The 20,709-nt window shown below is 42.3% G+C and overlaps 1 protein-coding gene across 1 annotated transcript in view; it reads left to right on the top strand.

Annotated features, from left to right (window-relative positions):
* The first annotated feature begins 1,215 nt into the window (after positions 1-1,215).
* The window catches only part of CDH2 (cadherin 2), a 431,764-nt gene continuing 412,270 nt past the window's right edge, over positions 1,216-20,709 (top strand). Inside the window, exon 1 of the mRNA XM_068237301.1 lies at positions 1,216-2,019. Within this exon, the coding sequence (XP_068093402.1) occupies positions 1,930-2,019 (90 nt within the window). The 5' untranslated portion in view covers positions 1,216-1,929. The remainder of the gene's footprint in view (positions 2,020-20,709) is intronic.

Genomic DNA, 20,709 nt, shown 5'->3' with positions numbered 1-20,709 from the left:
GTGCTCTTTTCTCATTGCCCCCAATGCAGCGCTTCCGTTGCGGAAATTAGTGCACCAGGAAACTTGCGGTCTGTTCAGCATATCGTGCGGAACGAATCTGTTTGAATGGACAGATGTCCATTCAAAAGATCCACAGGTTAACACTGGATCCGTTCCCACCCATTACGATCTATTCCCTTGCGATCGGGGAACGGACTGTTTTTTAACTCAAATGTGAACCGGGCCTAGGCTAGGATCACACTTGCCAAAAATCATGTGCGTTTTCACACCTAATGCTTCCCAATGCACAATCGCAGTGCACTGGGAGCAACATGCGGTTGCTTTTTATAGCACAACGCGTGCGATTCCCCATTACCAACGGTCAGCTGTTCTCGCCAAGGGAAGACACCTCAGTTTTTCCACAGCCTCAAGTGTGACCCTACCCAATAGTAGATCTCATTTTTTCATAAGGCCTGGTACAGACAAGGCCTAATGACTCATGTCCAATCTAATGTAAATCTTCCTGAATTCCTAAAATTCTGATTTAAAGTTTATGCTGGGAGATGGTGGTTTGACATAAAGCTATTAAAACACAACCCAAAACAAAACAAAAAAATGTTTCTGTTTACTACAACTGCTTCCTTCTTTCAGCTTAAAGAGGAACTCCAGTGAAAATAATGTAATAAAAAAGTGCTTCATTTTTACAATAATTATGTATAAATGATTTAGTCAGTGTTTGCCCATTGTAAAAACTTTTAAATCCCTGATTTACATTCTGACATTTATTACATGGTGCCGTTTTTACTGTTGGCAGGTGGCAGGTGATGTAACAGTCTTTTTGGCAGTTGGAAACAGCTATTTCCCACAATGTAGCAAGGTTCACAGACAGGAAACTGCCAAGAGTACGTACTCACAATTTCTTTGTAGGAGGAGTTTTACCACCATATCAGCCATATAGCGCCCCCTGATGGTCTGTTTGTGGAAAGGAATAGATTTTTCATGTAAAAGGGGGTATCAGCTACTGATTGGGATAAAGTTCAATTTTTGGTAGGAGTTTCTCTTTAACACTAATACCATGAAAAGGACAGTTGCTAGGTTGCCAAGGAAAACAAGAACAGTTTCTTTCAGAACACTTTGTATAAACTGATGCCCAGAGTGTCATGTGGCAGTCGGCAGGTGACTGTCTCTATACTGGAGGAGGGGGAGCTCTGTTGATATAAATGAGTGAGTGACCAGCAGCCTCACCCCTGCCCAGTGACCCAGCAGCAGGGAGACTGCACGTCTGCAGGGATGCCGGGGGTGTCTTCTTGCCCTAATCCTCTAGTTTCATCCAGCCAGCGCCTTGTATTGTTATCAGTGTGTGAGGAGTAGGAGGAGAAGGAGGAGGAGGAGGGAGACAAGAAGAGAGGGAAGCGCTCAGTGTGATGATGCCAGTGGGAGAGCACAGCAAGCCGGGCACACACGGGGACTGAGCACTGAGCTAGGGCTGCGGCTGGCACCTGCATCCATCACCAGAGCATCCTCCTCCTCTCACTCACAGGCAGCCTCTCCTCTGCTCTGCCGGCCACTCCTGCTATTGGATCTCCATCCCCGGCATCAGCAAGCCCGTTATCTTCTCCTCCAGTGGCAGACAAAAGGAAGAGAGAGCGGCTCTTGATGTAGAGGGGACAGCGTGCTATCGCATCCAGCCAGGGACTCCTCCTGGGGGGTGGGTGGGAACTGCAGGAGGAAATCACCACCACAGCCCCCCTGTGTCTGCTGGCTACAGCGTGCAGCGGATTGTCTCATCACCTCCTTCTGTCTCCCTTTTATTTTTCTATTGCTGCTGATTTTCTTCTCCTGAGCCGCTGCTGTGACACAGAGGCGAGAGCAGCAGGACAGTGGGACGTTGTCGCCTGATCCGTTATTATTGTGCATCACCAGTCCTTCTCCCATAGATAATATATATATATGTGCACCATGTGCCGGAGTGACTCCAGAGTGCGCTGCCTGCTGCCCATCTTCTGCATCCAGGCGGCCCTGCTGCTGCTGCTGCACCAGGTAACCCCCCTGCACTCCTCTCTTCCAGCACTCTCCTCCCTGGACCACTAGCCATGGATATACCTCTCTGTGTCATCTATCTACTCTGTGTGGCTGCAGAGGGATCCCAGCTCTGTGTGTTGCCCACATCATTACTGGTCCTGATTTATCTGTGTTGTGGGATCATTATATTTATGTTATGTCGTGTTTATTATTACTTGTGACTTTCAGTGAAGCTGCAGACTGATCATTAGTTAGATTCTTCTTTCTTGTGCACTGATCATTCATTACTTGCATCATTATGCAGCCTGGAGTCCCCAGCACTTATTGCTGCTGCTGCTGTGTTTTCAGTTTTCAGGCTTGTCCTCTAGGTTATAGGAATGAGTTACATCCTGATCACTAGTTGGAGGTGCCATTATGCAGTCTTGTGTTGTGATCCCTGGTTGTATGTGATCAGGTTGCAGAATGGTGATCCTCTCAGCAATATTACTGGAATCAGATGGTGTGTGTTTGTGTATATAGTGCATTTAACTGCCAGGGTACTTTTACCATTGACTTGCTGGCAGGTCCTGTAGGCCTCTGGGGGTCAGCAACTTGTAATGAGCACGATTTGTCCCCAAGGCATTAACATGCACCTCCCATGCACCTGCTATTAATGCATCAGTCAATAGAATTGGTTGGATCAACATTTATTTCCTGTATTGCTAGCTTTATTGGTGTAGACATCTGGAGCAAGTCAAGAGGTCCAGCCTTAATAATATATGTTTGTGTTCCTATGTCTTGAGTTTTTTTTTTTTACCATTCTTATCTCCATGTCTGAATCTTAATATTATAATGTCTGGCCTTGAATATCACATATCCGCTCTGCGTAGGGCAGCTTGAGTTTGGGATGTCAGTTAGAGTTTAATGGGAATATCTAAACTGCTGGACCATGTCAGAGTTGAGTGCGGGCACTTCTGATTACATCAGGACTTGCTATAGAGTCAGGCACAAGAGGAAAATGAGTGAATGTGATACCTGATATTATATAACCCGCTGCAGTAAAGCTTGTTATTTCAGTCTGCTCAATATTTACATGATTTCCTGCATATCAGTTGTCATTTAAATGGTGGCTTGTCAGTTCACGTTTTGCATGCTTTTTTTTCGGCCACACAATACTTTTTTTTAAGTGCACAACTCATGCAGTTTAGTGCCACCTTATAAACCCGTGGGGTTACCAAACACCAGAAGTGCCCTTGTGTCACCATGGCAATTGAAGGGATTAAAACACAATCTGGTTTAGCTGCCCCCAGGGATCCATATGCTGGCAGTGCATTATAAGGCTCTTTCATGGTCCTTTTTTTATATAGGCATCTAAAAGGTGACTAACTATAAAATACAAAAAAATTCAAAAGCTTCCTCAGAGATGGGGACATATGAAAAAGGGAGGGGGGTCTATGGTAGCCCTGGGCTCCTGCAGCACATGTAGTACCACCGTTCACCCTACTTGCAAGGAATAGGAGATACTTAATCTCTATCTAACTCCATCACTGTATTATAGATCTACATCTATTTTCCTGAGGCAGAATTATGTGTGGCATGTCCCCTTTTGTACATCACTGTAAAAATTTTGCTTGCATCACATTTGTGACCGCGGCCGTTTCCAGGATTAGGATTGCCTTTCGCATTTCTATAGGGTGGAGGGTCCAAAGGCTAACTGAGCACCTCTTTGTGTGTGGCAGGAATGCTTAGCAGTGTAAAAATTCTTTGTGTGATTTTTACGTGGTGACAATATGGAGGTGGGAGTGGTGTTTTGGGAGCTGACATATCCTCCCTTCTTCAGTTGGTTTATTATTTATTACTTCTGCTCCTTCCTTTATTTCACTTGCTTTGTTTGCTTTGTACCTGTTTTAGTGCATTTTCTTTTATCTCCTTCTATCGTCTTTCTTTTCTTTTTTTATTTAGCCAGATGTTTTTGGTTTTTTTTTTGTTTCTTTTCTGTTTTCCTCTGTGTATCTGCCTTCCCTTCATCTTACCTTCTGCTACTGTCACTCTCTTTCCCCAACCTCATTTTCCTTTTCCATTCATTGCTCATTTCAGCTCAGTTCTTGCTTCTCTGCCTGAGTACTGTCCATGGTGTTTAAACTGGAGCCAGCCAAGCCGTGGGGATTACTTACAGTCTGCCTCCAGGTTTTACAGTCTGTAAGCCATAATGTGCTGACTGGCTTCCTGCTTTTATGCTCTCTCTCCCTCCACACTGTGTTTCTGCAAAATGTGAATGATAGAAAAAGTCACGAAAGTCATCCGTGGCTCTCCAAGGAGAAGACCATAATTCACCCAGTAGCCCTTGCTTCTCATTTGAGGTGTACACCAGTCCTAGACATTCCCTGTATGAGAAGTGATTTAAGCAAGCCGCTGTAACCACATATTCCTCGACGAGAAGTTACTAAGCTAACCCACTAACCCCAACTATTTCCCCAATGAGAAGAGCATAAACTTCTTTACGCTGGACTGCAGCACAGAGCATGATGAATGTGTGTAATGTGGTGTGCTGTGCAACCTTCCCCATGCACTCTGCCTTATTTTCCTGCCTGGTCTGGATAATGTTAGTCGGCTCACATTTTTTACTGTCATGCTCTGCTTTTTCTTAATTATAATGGTTTGCAAGGGTTTACATGTGCATCCTTGAAATGGATCAGTATTTATCAGTGTATAAGGCAATACCTGGAGGCAAGGCATGTTTTGAGGCCTTGCTTTCTGTCTTCCTATGGCCATGTCCACTTCTTGTCAATTTACTCTACTCTACAAAAGTCAAAATGGGAGGTGTTGCCCGTATCAGCCAAGAAGTGCCTTTCATTTTATGCCACCGCTGAAAAAAAGATAATTGTAATCTAATTGGGTGACATGGACAAGAGTCTCTTTTTTCTGTGTAATAGTTTTATAAAATACCTTTATTGATGCCGTCAATAAAAGTACCAGTTGACATATTAGTCCCCCTTATCCCCCAATGTTTGTCTATTTACAATGCTGCTTAAATACATTTCTGTTTTCTATAAAGGGATCTTTATTTACTGAAATCTGATTTAAAAAATGTTTTACAAAAAAATTGCAGATGATATATTCCTTCCATACCAAACTTTTTTCAAGCGGATATATTTATTTGCTTATTTATTTAATTGTCTTTCCCCACATGCCACCAGTTCTGAAGCTTTGTCACTGATTACGATTTTTATGATTACGTTTACAAATCACAGTGACATTGTGATGACATACATCAAACTCCCAGAAGTTAGAGAAAGTTCAAGGTACAGTTGTGTGGCTAAACAGATGTCTACCACGACTATGGTCATACCTCAGATCTTCATATAGAGGCTGCTGAGTGTAGTGTTTATGTGCCAGAGAGAGCCTCCAATCTAGGCAGGTATTCTGCAGTCTATATAGTAGCTCAGGGGATTTTGCCCTTTGGATATAGATTAACAATTTGCACTAGTTGCAGCGTGGCATATTATTATATTGGGATAAATGACTTTGAATATGGTAAGGAATGCAATCAATCTGTTTTGAATGCACCCTAGACGGTGTGACATTTTATTTCTGTGGATTTAATGTGAGAAGGTGACAGCTTGTTGGGAGATTTCAGATAAGCCGTAGTGCTGGGTAAGTTTAACATTTGGAGCCGGGGAAACAGGAAATGGGCTTGTGTTTCATCAGTATCAGGGGCATCTGTAGTGTTACAGCTGTGGAATTTAATTTCCCCTTTGTGTTTTCTTACGCACACTGGCATGTGTCATTTAACATTTTGTTTTTGTATATCAGATGTGTAACTGATTTATTTGCCATGCTTGTTTCTTAATAATATTAACACTGGGATTTTTTTCGGAGGGAGCAGAGCAGATGATCTGCTATAAACAGGTTGGGATGTTCTATTACCTATCTCATTACTTTTATTTTATAGGGTGGATGGGATATGTTTCCTGTACTTGTTGTTTTCATCCAGTATGTCTGGGAATGTTTGGACTGGGGCCTATGTACTTCATTGGATTGGAAGCCAAGGAGCTGATCTTGCAAGATGGGGCCTACTGCTCACCCTAAAGTTGCCCATTGATGGTACATTTTTTTCATCAGATGCGATCTCTCAAAGCATTTTTTATGACCGCAAGTAATCGGAAGGTAATTCCGTATTGTTCCCATAAACAGGTCAATTAGAGCATTTTCTCCCTTCAGATCGATAAAGGAATTGTTGCACACCGATTTTCACAAATCCTGTGCTGTTTTCCTGACAATTCGATTATAAATATTCCATCAAAAGATTGCATCTGATGAAAATATTTGGGCACCTTGAAACACCACGAGGCATATTAAGCTAGACGGGGGCAAAGACACCTAGAACACAATTTACCCAGAGGAACCGATCGGAATCCTTGTCATGTACCATGGCTGAAACCTGATTGGTTGCTCCTGCGAGTGCTCACGAGAAGCCTATTTTGAGTTATTGCCTTAGTGAAAGGAGCTAAAAACAATGAACTGCACATAAAATTAAAACTTGACTAAAGGATTTTTTTCCTTTTCGGTTTTCAATTATATACAAATGAAAAGTTTGGGAATTTTATTGCTGGTGATGTCAGCATTGGAGAGATTTAGCCGCACATGCGGTCTCTGGAACCTCCCTTGTTGTATTGTGATGAGTGGTAACCGGGCGATGAAAAATGAGGGACAACAATAAGAGTTGGATAGGTATTTGTTTTATTAGTTAATGCCTCTTACATGCCATGGAAACTTTCTGCCTGTCCAGGAGGTATGGAAATTCCTACACATGAGGCACAATACAGCAATAACAAATACCGGAAAGGTTCTAATGCCTTGACACATTATTGAAGACAAAAAGAAAAACCCTGCCCTTACTTGTACATGGAGGGGGTGGGTAATGTCTGTAATCAAGTGATCACAGAGGAAGACCTTAGGTCCCTCTGAACAAATTTGCTAAGGGCTTGTTGAATATGCACTTGTGGCCATACTCCAGTCAATGTGTGAGCGCATCCATAGTGGGCATGCTCGGTTATGCATGGACATGGCCTTTTCCTCCGTATATGAGTGAATTTGTGCTATTGGGCAAGTGTAGATCCCACTCACACATGAGCAGTACGGTTGTGCTTGTACTCCAAGGAGAGTGCGACCATGAAGAAAAAGAGGGTCCCAAGCAGAAGCAATAAACTGAATCTGTGAATCTTCTGGACCATCTATAGGCTTCCACTACTTAGGTAAGTATCTAACTTTGAGGGTCTTTTCACAGTGCATCAGTTGCATTGCAGAATAATTCTGCATTTCAATTCACAGCCCATACAATTCTATGGGCCTGTTCACATCCTCGTTGTAACAGATTGCATAATTCTATATTGGTCTTGAATTCTATATTAATTTGTATTCACAGCTACTAAAGCAACCGGTCAAATTGTGATGAGTTTTTTTCTTCCCAGGTACAGGGTATACGGAAACTGCTTGGGACAATAATCCTATTTTTCCTTTTCTATTTATCCTTTGTTGTTAATCTGTCCCAGTGGTCCTCATTTATGAAAGAGTCTGAAGGATGCATTGACTATCTATATTGTTCCCTTGCAGTCAGCTTCATTGTCCTTCTCCCTCTCCCACACAGCAGTAGAAGAAGCTGATCTGCTTGAGACAATTCAGAACAGAAGCCCTTGTCTGATCTCATGGTCAGACTTTTCTGTAGGTAAATCATTGCGCATTTACATGTGCTTGTGAAAAGCTTGTCTGCTTGCACAAGGGGTTATTTCTGCAGTATTTCATTATACACAGTACTAGGATTATATAAATATAGAGCATGCCTTCTAATTGACTTTTCTAATGACAGCAATACATCACTTTGCACAAGGAAAAAAAATCAATGCAGTTTTATTTTCTTGGATTTGAGAAACAGTTTTCATCCAGCAATGGAGGAAAGCTGAACTTGGGGGGAGGGGGATGAGTTACTAAAGGAAGCATTGTAACGACTGACAGCAAGACCATGTTTATTTTAGGCATCCAATTAATTCAAAGGAAATTCCAATTCCCTTGTATTTGATTGGAAGCTTCAAGCACAATTATGTTTACCTAGAATAAAATTATTCTTATAAGGAATTGGTGAATATATGATTATATTAGTGTGCTTGGAATGTCTTAAAGGGAGAACATGCACAATAATGCAGTAATACTTATATTATTAATGTTCAAGTCCTATTTTTCAATGCTGACATGTCACTTTCAATATGCAGGTTTTACACTTATACTGATATTAAACTAGCTACAGTGTATGATGATTCCTGGTTGCCTCCCCCTGTGCAGATGCTGTTAGTACTTCAGCAAACACTAAGGCTTTATTCGCTAAACCATGATAACTCAAATATCACACCTTATGAAAAGATATCACCCCTTATAAAAAGATATCACACCTCATCAAAGATATCACACCTTATCAAAGTGAACACGCCTTATCAGAGTAGCTTAGCGATCGCTAGGAACCCGCAGGGGCTCAGGGCAGGACGAGTGCCATTGCCAATTAGCAGGCATAAGTTCATAGCACTCGCTATGCTACTGTGATAAGGCGTGTTAACTTTGATAAGGTGTGATATCTTTTCATAAGATGTGATATCTTTTCATACGGTGTGATCTTTTCAAAAGGTGTGATATCTTTTCAAAAGGTGTGATATCTTTTTACAAGGTGTGATCTTTGATAGGGTGTGATATTTGAGTTATCACGAAGTGAATCAAGCGCTAAGTAAGAGAAATGTAATAAGAGCTAGGAATGAGTCATTTCTTAGTGTAAATATCAGATTTACCGGCATTCTGAGTTTTTCTTACTTGCTGATGGCTTAAGAGGCATTTTATTGACGAGATGTGAAAATATCCTCTAGAAAAATAACTTTGGAGAAAAATTGTGTTGAATAATGGTCTCTAAGTTTTTCATCTTCTGTTTCAAATAACTTTAGCACTTCGCAATTGAAAAAGTACCAAAAAAGTATGTGAAAAAGTACTGGCAAAATGATCCTGTGTATTTTCTTGCTTGCTGGTGGCCTCAAAGGCATTTTATTTATAATGTGAAAATATCACCTAGGAAATAATTAATTTAATAAGGCCCATAGACTTGTGGACTGACTGTGCCATGTAGGAGCTCACAATCCAATCCCTACCATGGTCATATCTCCATCATACTCTAAGAGTGGCCACACACAATGCAATTTTTTAATATTTCTGTTGAATTCAAAAAGTACAATCAATTTTCCTAATTTGAAAAATCTGACCAATATACCACACATGTATCCAGTGGCTGGATAGTGTAATGACACAGGAGACCTGGGTTCGAATCTCGGCTCTGCCTGTTCAGTAAGCCAGAAACTATTCAGTAGGAGACCTTGGGCAAGTCTCCCTAACACTGCTCCTGCCTATAGAGTGTATCCTAGTGGCTGCAGCTCTGGCGCTTTGAGTCCGACAGGAGAAAAGCGCGATATAAATGTTCTGTCTTTGTTTGTTTTCCTTTGAAAAATTTTCTTAAGACTATACATCCCGGAATTGACTATCTATCCTATACCATTCAATGATCTGAAAAATGTAACAGCAATTGCTGTCACTCCCAATCAAGTTTTATTGGAAAAAAAAGGGAAATTGTGGGTGTGGCCACCTTTAGACCAAAACCAACAATCTGCATGTTTTTAGTATGTGGGAGGAAACCAACATAAAAACAGGGAGAACATATAAATTCGATGCAGATAGTGTCTGGTTGTCTGGTCCAGATTTGAACCAGGGACACAGCTCTTGCAAGTATAAGTGCACTGAAAATGTCTGAAATTGTGGCCCAGATCAATAATCCAATGTACTTGTTTTGTTTCCGTTTTACGATATGAGAATGCCACCTTCAGTAGGCTGATAGTAAACAAGCTACAATGCATAATTTTAAAATATTCCAACTACAGCTTATTCTTTTTTCTTTACTTCCTTTTCCCTTATGAATTACCTCTCTTGTTATCTGTATTAATCAATCTTATCAAAACATCAGCAAGTAGAATAATTGGTGATGAGTTATTTTTTAATGTAAACAATGGTAACGATTAGCTATTATGATGAGACAGAGCTAAAATCTGTAATGCATTTTTATTGCATTATTAATCAAAGCCTTATGTATTATCTTAACCAAACCTAGGTATAAGAACGCTAACAGATTTACAGCAGCTGACACCTTCTACACAGGTTAGTAGTGATAGTCATGTCCAGGAGAACTCATGGAGAAGCATGTGATCAGTTTGGTCAGGTGATAGATATGTAAGTCTCTGATTTGCTAGTCTAGATCATGTGCTGAAGCAGGATGTGATCACAGCAAATCCAAGCTTTTCAAATCTACCTGCTGATCAAACAAATCAAATGCTCCTCCACGAGTTCTCCTAGACATGACCATCACTACATGCTGATATGCTGATCATCTCTTACCTGCCACCAAGAGATCTAGATTGGCATTGGCAGGCCAACCCAATTACTCTCCTATTCACCCTGCCCACCTCATGCTGCTGTGTTATGCGCCGTGCCCTCCACATCTCTCCATAGTAACAGTACATGTCACTGGGCTCTAGGGTAACAATGCATCTGTACAGAACCTGGCCCTGAAATGTCATCCAAGGGATCAAGCCCCAATCCTTGTGGGTGACAGAAATTGTGGGTGTGTACGCACCTTATCCCTGCTACCCACGTCTGAGTACATGCTCACTATTGCCTACACAATTAGTTAACATTACTTTTTGATCAATCTTCGATCAATAGACAGATTCTTATGTTTTTAGAGAATTTCAAGGTACAAGGTTTCAATTCTGAAGTATAATTTAACCTCCTTAGCAGTAATCCCGAGTCAGGCTCGGGACGGAAATCCGCAGCTCAGTTCAGTAATCCCGATTCTCGAGCCTGAGTGAGTTATATACAGGAGCTGCTGTAGATCTCTCTGTGGTATGTTTTTTTTTTCTTTTTATGGTCTAAAAGCTTATGAAAAAATTGCATGGCTTTTAGACCCTGAATCTGGAATTAATCGTAAAGGCAGGGAGATTAAAGAGTTACCAGCTCTGGTGGGGGGCTTTTAAACATATGTTCTCTCTGAATCTGCAGTCAGTCCAGTGAAATTGCTTACCACTGTCTCATCAATTTGTGAGTCAGTTTTTGCCTTTTGGAACAATATCCCTTTGTCCCTGTTTCCGCAGTCTGCAGTTGTACCCCGTTTACTTGTAATATACAGAGATAAATGAGCTATTTCGCTCCAATGAGGGTTAGAATTGCTCTCACCTTTCTGTTACAGTCCACCCTGAAAATAACTGTGTTGCCCATTTCCTAACAGTACTGTAAGGGGAAAGTAGTTACATTGTCCACAACAATCACTCAGATGTTTGCTTTAATCTATCTTCTTAGCAGGCACAGCAACTGGTTTCTGTGAACAGGGCAACTACACCTATTTTATTTGTAAGTCCCACTGCATTTCAGAAGTGTAAATCTATAGCCATTAACAGTGTTTGAGCGTGTTGATTTTTTGTGGCATCTGCAAATACATGAAGCTGCCTCTTGAGTATAGGTGGTCTGGCTGTGTGTACTATCAGCGGATAGCAATATGGAACTAGTCTAATGTAACAGATAATTAAGACCCAAAAATGTTCCTGACATGCAAATAAGGTTCACCATACTGGGAAAGGGGGTGGGATTTGCATCCACCAATTCACCAAACACAGCTTCTAGATCAGTTGCTAAAAGCTGTAGTTCATCAATCCTAAATTCTGCCTTATGGGTGGAGCTAAATTAGCATGCAAGTAAATTTTTTGATCATCATTATTAATGACATTTAAATTAATTAAGTTTAATTGTTTTAATTAAAACAAAATTGTCATTAGTATAAGTACTTAAAGTGTACCTGGGGTGGTTTTAATTGTAAAAAAAGGGACGCAGAGGCAAGTTCCCATTTGAAGGCTATGCCTCTGTGCGCCCTTCTTGGCGCTCTCAGGCCCCCCTGTGCAAAAGTAATGAAGAACTGGATGTAGGAGCAGCGGTAATGGACGCTACCTTATCGGCTGACCCAAAGTAAACATTGAACATGCCTTGCACAATAATCAGCATTACATTTTAATATATATCCTGCTTTTTTTTTTCTTCGGTACAAAAATTGCATGCGTTTGCATTTTTCATGAGTTTGCATTTTTAAAGATTGCAGTAACCTGAATTTGATGCAGTAACCCATTTATCAATCTTTTCAAATAATGATGGAGGAATAGCTAGGTAATATTGTTGTATTTTCTATGTATAATGCTGTGGATGCAATATGGCCCAAGCTTTTCTTTAGTTTGGTTCCTGTGGCCGTAGATTACACTGAACATAGATGCCAATGAAGTCACTTTTTTTGCCGTTTTAAGCCCTGTCAATAGTATAAGTACCTTAAAGCAAACCTGAAATGAGAAAACTCACTTTATACTTGATACTTACCTGAGTAGAGACAAGGCTCTGGATAGTATAGAGCAGGTGTGTTACACAGAAATACAAAGTGGGCAGAGAAATTGAACACTGGGACTAAGTCACGGCCCAGCCTCAATATCTAGTGGCCCCCACCATTGCCAATACAGTTCTCTAGTGTCTAAACCCCCCAGTTCCCTGATGTCTAGTGGCCCCTCTCTTATAGTCCCTCTCTTATATCGTTCCCTGTAGTATAGATCAGGGGTGTCGAACTCAATTGCAAAGTACGCTGAAATTGAACACTGGGACCAAGTCGTGGGCCAACATCAATGTCTAATGACTGCCCCTCCCTCCCCTATACTATCCTTGGTGTCTAGTGCTTTTATCCTCACTCCTACATACAGTATGGCTTCCCTGGAGTAGATTCCCAGAATCTAGGGCTTCACCTCCAATATAGCTTCCCTGGTGGTCTAGAGTGGGCCAGACATAATGTTAAGTGGGTAAACAACTTATGGTTTTTGGTGGCTCTGCAGGCCAGATTTGGCATAGTTACAAAAAAATATACATCTCTGAAAAAAGACATACGTCCATCGAGTTCAACCAGAAAATACAGAACAACACCAGCCTGCACCCTCACATATCCCTGTTGATCCAGAGGAAGGTGAAAAACCCTTACAAGACAATTGGATCAACACCACCGGGAATATACCACTGGCATGTATGGTATAGAGCCTTCACGTTCCTTCACCAGGCCAGCCGTTCCAGTGCTTTCCGGCAGTAAAGCTGTTCGATCTGCTCGATCAAACAGCTTTTCGGAATGAATTGTGTCCCTGAATAGTTCTAAGGAGGAGTACATCGCCACTGAGCAGTGAGCATATGTACAGTATCGATGCACCCATCCTGTAAACTACCCAGGGATATGAGTAGTTACAAAGAGATGTTGGGTTAAACAGCCTTACCACAGCTCGAGACGACAGACCAGCCAGGGGAACGGGAAGGCTCTATACTGCCTTCCCTCTACTCAGAAACTTGTAGTAAATGTTCTCACTTCTAGTTTGCTTTGAACTAGTGATAGAGGTACTTTTAACCTCAGCATAGAAGTCCTTCCTCTTCCGTGTCCTTGAAATTATTGAAAAGTTTACTCCACCCGAGTTTGATATTTATGGATCAGCAGTTTTTTATATTTTTATATTCCCAGAAAGCCCCACCCTACCTAGGGCTTAATTACTATCCTTTGAAGCTGCTGTTGTCCCCTGTGAAAAAAACTCCTTTGTCCCTCATTGGTTGGCCTTTGGTCAACCTGTGAAAATCTTATGTAATGAGCCACATTATCATTAAATCATTGTGCTAATAATGCCTGCTTTCTGATTAGTGCTAACTATGTATGCTTCCTTATAAGGGCTATGATGTGGCATACATTCCCATAATGCTGTGCGTCATTAGAAAATAGCAACAAAGAGATGAAGGGTGCTCTTGCGTATGAACCTGTGATTCACTCAGCAATGAAAATGAGTCCCTATAAAGCACTCACCCCTATTTAGTGGATTCCGTCTTATTGCTGAGTGAATCACAGGTTCATACAAGGGAGCACCGTCTATCTCTTTGTTGTTTTTTTTAGTAGGCTTCCTTAGTGCTGTATCCGGGGGAAAGCAGATCCATTTAATCATTTTCATCTTGTCTGTGAACAAGCAGCGTGTGCATTAAAGCTTCACCCCAGACACAAATGTCTCCCTAGCTCTTTGTAGGCACTTACACCCTTATCCAATCAACTTTTTCTCCTGAGTTTTTGCCCAGGAAATAACTTTCATATCTAAAATACAACTTTTCAACACTTAACAATTCAGAAATGACTGAAAAGTAGGTAAAAAAGTAATATCTTATAATAAAATAATATTTTATCTGTGTAGCAACAACTCTTATATTATATGTCAGATAAGTCACATTTAAAGTACCTGGTTAGTAGCTTAGACACCGGCCATGTCCTGTACATCACACTGTCTGTGCTACAAGCTGCAAGCTTCTCAGAAAAATCAGTCTGTGCCTGCTCCCTTGTAGTCTAAATAGCAGGATGAGGTAGTCCCAGCAGCAGTTGCCCCACACATAGAGCCTACTACTTCCTCCCTCATCTCAACTTGGCTGTTTCTTATCATATTTAGTGGCAAATATACAGGATTTCTCTTTATCTCTCTCTCTTTCTCGATATATATATATATATATATATATATATATATATATATATATATATATATATATATACAGTATATGACAAAATGTAACATCTGAGCTAAGCTATTACATAGTATACATCGATTTTGTTTGGCAATTCACTTTGTTTCCCTTTTGGTTTGAACCTAGTTCACCCTTCCAGATGTTTCTGTGTTGGTGAAGCTGAATAGAAGCAATGGGCCTGATCCATAAGTAAAATGCCTTTTAAGCCACCAGCTAGCAAGAAAAAAAATAATTTTAACAGTACTTTTTCACGTATATTCCGGCGTATAAGACGACTGGGCGTATAAGATGACCCCCAACTTTTACAGTTAAAATATAGAGTTTGGGATATACTCGCCGTATAAGACTACCCCTCTTCCAACGTACACCACATTAAAATAAAAAAAAAAACACGATATACTGGTGCTAAATATGGACATATTCTGGTGCTGTACTGTATGTGTTACCCAGTATATAACAGTATATAGTCAATTGACTGGTTAGATTGGTCAACTCTCCCTCTCCCTACGTGGATTGGTCAGCTCTCTTGTCTACCGGTCTATCAGAGCAGTATGGAAGAATAGATAGCACTGAGCCCATAAAACACACCTTTTTCACCTGTCTGGCCCACCCTTGTATCCTATTTACCTCCTTCTCTGCCTCTCAAATCTTGCACATATGGGCCTGCGCCGCTTCACTACAGTCCTCAGCAGTGAGATCTGATAGGCGGTAACAGGATAGGGCGTATCACCCGTCATCAATGACACCCGGCGTATAAGACGACCCCCAACTTTTCAGAAGATTTTCAAGTGTTAAAAAGTAGTCTTATACGCCAGAATATACAGTACTTTTTTGTTACTTTTTCGATTGCCGAGTGCAAAACTTTATTTAACCACTTCAGGACCACAGTCTTTCTACCCCTTAAGGACCAGGCACTTTTTTTCCATTCAGACCACTGCAGCTTTCACGGTTTATTGCTCGGTCATACAACCTACCACCTAAATGAATTTTACCTCCTTTTCTTGTCACTAATAAAGCTTTCTTTTGATGCTATTTGATTGCTCCTGCGATTTTTACTTTTTATTATATTCATCAAAAAAGACATGAATTTTGGCAAAAAAATGATTTTTTTAACTTTCTGTGCTGACATTTTTCAAATAAAGTAAAATTTCTGTATACATGCAGCGCGAAAAATGTGGACAAACATGTTTTTGATAAAAAAAAACCCATTCAGTGTATATTTATTGGTTTGGGTAAAAGTTATAGCGTTTACAAACTATGGTGCCAAAAGTGAATTTTCCCATTTTCAAGCATCTCTGACTTTTCTGCGCACCTGTCAGGTTTCATGAGGGGCTAAAATTCCAGGATAGTACAAATACCCCCCAAATGACCCCATTTTGGAAAGAAGACATCCCAAAGTATTCAGTGAGAGGCATGGTGAGTTCATAGAAGATTTTATTTTTTGTCACAAGTTAGCGGAAAATGACACTTTCTGACAAAAAAAGAAAAAAAAAAAGTTTCCATTTCTTCTAACTTGCAACAAAAAAAAATGAAATCTGCCACGGACTCACTATGCTCCTCTCTGAATACCTTGAAGTGTCTACTTTCCAAAATGGGGTCATTTGTGGGGTGTGTTCACTGTCCTGGCATTTTGGGGGGTGCCTAATTGTAAGCACCCCTGTAAAGCCTAAAGATGCTCATTGGACTTTTGGCCCCTTAGCGCAGTTAGGCTGCAAAAAAGTGCCACACATGTGGTATTGCCGTACTCAGGAGAAGTAGTATAATGTGTTTTGGGGTGTATTTTTACACATACCCATGCTGGGTGGGAGAAATATCTCCATAAATGACAATTGTTTTATTTTTTTTACACACAATTGTCTATTTATAGAGATATTTCTGCCACTCAGCATGGGTATGTGGAAAAATACACCCCAAAACACATTATACTACTTCTCCTGAGTACGGCGATACCACATGTGTGGCACTTTTTTGCACCCTAACTGCGCTAAGGGGCCCAAAGTTCCATGAGTACCTTTAGGATTTCACAGGTCATTTTGAGAAATTTCGTTTCAAGACTACTCCTCGCGGTTTAGGGCCCCTAAAATGCCAGGACAGTATAGGAACCCCACAAATTACCCCATTTTAGAAAGAAGACACCCCAAGGTATTCCGTTAGGAGGATGGTGAGTTCATAGAAGATTTTTTTTTTTTTTGTCACAAGTTAGCGGAAATTGATTTTAATTGTTTTATTTCACAAAGTGTCATTTTCCGCTAACTTATGACAAAAAATAAAATCTTCTATGAACTCACCATACTCCTAACGGAATACCTTGGGGTGTCTTCTTTCTAAAATGGGGTCATTTGTGGGGTTCCTATACTGCCCTGGCATTTTAGGGGCCCTAAACCGTGAGGAGTAGTCTTGAAACCAAATGTCGCAAAATGACCTGTGAAATCCTAAAGGTACTCATTGGACTTTGGGCCTCTTAGCGCACTTAGGGTGCAAAAAAGTGCCACACATGTGGTACCGCCGTACTCAGGAGAAGTAGTATAATGTGTTTTGGGGTGTATTTTTACACATACCCATGCTGGGTGGGAGAAATATCTCTGTAAATGACAATTGTTTGATTTTTTTTTACACACAATTGTCCTTTTACAGAGAGATTTCTCCCATCCAGCATGGGTATGTGTAAAAATACACCCCAAAACACAATATACTACTTCTTCTGAGTACGGCGATACCACATGTGTGACACTTTTTTGCAACCTAGGTGCGCTAAGGGGCCTAACGTCCTATTCACAGGTCATTTTGAGGCCTTTGGATTCTAGACTACTGCTCACGGTTTAGGGCCCCTTAAATGCCAGGGCAGTATAGGAACCCCACAAGTGACCCCATTTTAGAAAGAAGACACCCCAAGGTATTCTGTTAGGAGTATGGTGAGTTCATAGAAGATTTTTTTTTTTGTCACAAGTTAGCGGAAAATGACACTTTGTGAAAAAAAAAACAATACATATCAATTTCCGCTAACTTGTGACAAAAAATAAAATCTTCTATGAACTCATCATACACCTAACAGAATACCTTGGGGTGTCTTCTTTCTAAAATGGGGTCACTTGTGGGGTTCCTATACTGCCCTGGCATTTTACGGGCCCAAAACTGTGAGTAGTCTGGAAACCAAATTTCTCAAAATGACTGATCAGGGGTATAAGCATCTGCAAATTTTGATGACAGGTGGTCTATGAGGGGGCAAATTTTGTGGAACCGGTCATAAGCAGGGTGGCCTCTTAGATGACAGGATGTTTTGGGCCTGATCTGATGGATAGGAGTGCTAGGGGGTGACAGGAGGTGATTGATAGGGTGTCTCAGGGGGCGGTTAGAGGGGAAAATAGATGCAATCAATGCACTGGGGAGGTGATCGGAAGGGGGTCTGAGGGGGACCTGAGGGTTTGGCCGAGTGATCAGGAGCCCACACGGGGCAAATTAGGGCCTGATCTGATGGGTAGGTGTGCTAGGGGGTGACAGGAGGTGATTGATGGGTGTCTCAAGGTGTGATTAGAGGAGGGAAATAGATGCAAGCAATGCACTAGCGAGGTGATCAGGGCTGGGGTCTGAGGACGTTCTGAGGTGTGGGCGGGTGATTGGGTGCCCGCAAGGGGCAGATTAGGGTCTAATCTGATGGGTAACCGTGACAGGTGGTGATAGGGGGTGATTGATGGGTAATTAGTGGGTGTTTAGAGGAGAGAAGAGATGTAAACACTGCACTTGGGAGGTGATCTGATGTCGGATCTGCGGGCGATCTATTGGTGTGGGTGGGTGATCAGATTGCCCGCAAGGGGCAGGTTAGGGGCTGATTGATGGGTGGCAGTGACAGGGGGTGATTGATGGGTGGCAGTGACAGGGGGTGATTGATAGGTGATTGACAGGTGATCAGTGGGTTATTACAGGGAATAACAGATGTAAATATTGCACTGGCGAATTGATAAAGGGGGGTCTGAGGGCAATCTGAGCATGTGGGCGGGTGATTGGGTGCCCGCAAGGGGTAGATTAGGGTCTAATCTGATGGGTAACAGTGACAGGTGGTGATAGGGGGTGATTGATAGGTGATTGATGGGTAATTAGTGGGTGTTTAGAGGAGAGAATAGATGTAAACAATGGATTTGGGAGGTGATCTGATGTCGGATCTGCGGGCGATCTATTGGTGTGGGTGGGTGATCAGATTGCCCGCAAGGGGCAGGTTAGGGGCTGATTGATGGGTGGCAGTGACAGGGGGTGATTGATGGGTGGCAGTGACAGGGGGTGATTGATAGGTGATTGACAGGTGATCAGTGGGTTATTACAGGGAATAACAGATGTAAATATTGCACTGGCGAATTGATAAAGGGGGGTCTGAGGGCAATCTGAGCGTGTGGGCGGGTGATTGGGTGCCCGCAAGGGGTAGATTAGGGTCTAATCTGATGGGTAACAGTGACAGGTGGTGATAGGGGGTGATTGATAGGTGATTGATGGGTAATTAGTGGGTGTTTAGAGGAGAGAATAGATGTAAACAATGGATTTGGGAGGTGATCTGATGTCGGATCTGCGGGCGATCTATTGGTGTGGGTGGGTGATCAGATTGCCCGCAAGGGGCAGGTTAGGGGCTGATTGATGGGTAGCAGAGACAGGGGGTGATTGACTGGTGATTGACGGGTGATTGACAGGTGATTGACAGGTGATCAGGGGGGATAGATGCATACAGTACACGGGGGGAGGGGTCTGGGGGGGGTCTGGGGAGAATCTGAGGGGTGGGGGGGTGATCAGAAGGGGGCAGTGGGCAGGGGGGGGGATAAAAAAAAAATAGCGTTGACAGATAGTGACAGGGAGTGATTGATGGGTGATTAGGGGGGTGACTGGGTGCAAACAGTGGTCTGGGGGGTGGGCAGGGGGGGGTCTGAGGGGTGCTGTGGGCGATCAGGGGGCAGGGGGAGGGAAATCAGTGTGCTTGGGTGCAGACTAGGGTGGCTGCAGCCTGCCCTGGTGGTCCCTCGGACACTGGGACCACCAGGGCAGGAGGCAGCCAGTATAATAGGCTTTGTATACATTACAAAGCCTATTATACAATGTAAGTGCGGCGATCCGGGTGCTAGTAACCCGCCGGCGCTTCCGAACGGCCGGCGGGTTACTACGAGCGGTGGGCGGAGCCAGTCCCCGGCGGCTGATCGCGTCACGAATGACGCGATCGCCGCATAACCACTCCCGCAGCCGCCCCCGCCGATGGGCGTATTGCGGTCGTTTGGGCCCGGACTTTGCCGCCGCCCATCGGCTGGGGGCGGTCCTTAAGTGGTTAAACAGAAGATGAAAAATTATCACCTAGGAGAAAACTAAGGAGAAAAAGTGAATTGGATTGGGCCCCATATTCAGATTTGAGGCAGATATTCCAGAGAAATTATCTTTCTCTTTTGTATATGCGTGGGTTTCCTCTGGGCACTTCAGTTTCCTCCCTCATCCCAAAACCATGTAGATGAATTCATTGGCTTTCAATGACTGTAGACTATTATAGAAATGTGACCACAGCGGGGATGAGATTGAGACCCTAAGAGGATAAATACACTATGAAAAGTGCTGCAGAAGATGTCAGCGTTATATAAATAAAAATTTCTGCTGGTGATCAGAAGCGGAGTTAAGTTGGCCATTAACTATACAACTTTGCGGACGATCGATTGTCGTATTCAGTCGGAGTATTGGTCGGAAAAGATCATTCGTGGTCCACTAACGGAAAGAAAGCTACTGCGCAGTTCCATCAGATTGATGAAATTGATTCAATGCCATCAATCTGATCGAACTGCATAGCAGCTTTCCTTCTGTTAGTGGGCCCGAACGTTTGTTTCTGACTGATATTACAATCGAATCAGACGATTGATCATCTGAAGAATTATATTGTTAATGGCCACCTTGATATCTTGTGTACTTACCAAACCTAACCATTTCAGATGTAAGCCTTTGGGCAGGGTCCTCCTCCTTTTGTGTCCTACCTGATCATGCACCTCCATTACTGTGCACCCATTCTATGCATTTGAGTGAACCTAACTT

This window comes from Hyperolius riggenbachi, chromosome 5, assembly GCF_040937935.1.
Source record: "Hyperolius riggenbachi isolate aHypRig1 chromosome 5, aHypRig1.pri, whole genome shotgun sequence".
NCBI lineage: Eukaryota > Metazoa > Chordata > Amphibia > Anura > Hyperoliidae > Hyperolius > Hyperolius riggenbachi.
Note: the sequence above shows the minus strand (reverse complement) of the source record. Positions and strands in the feature narration are given on the sequence as shown.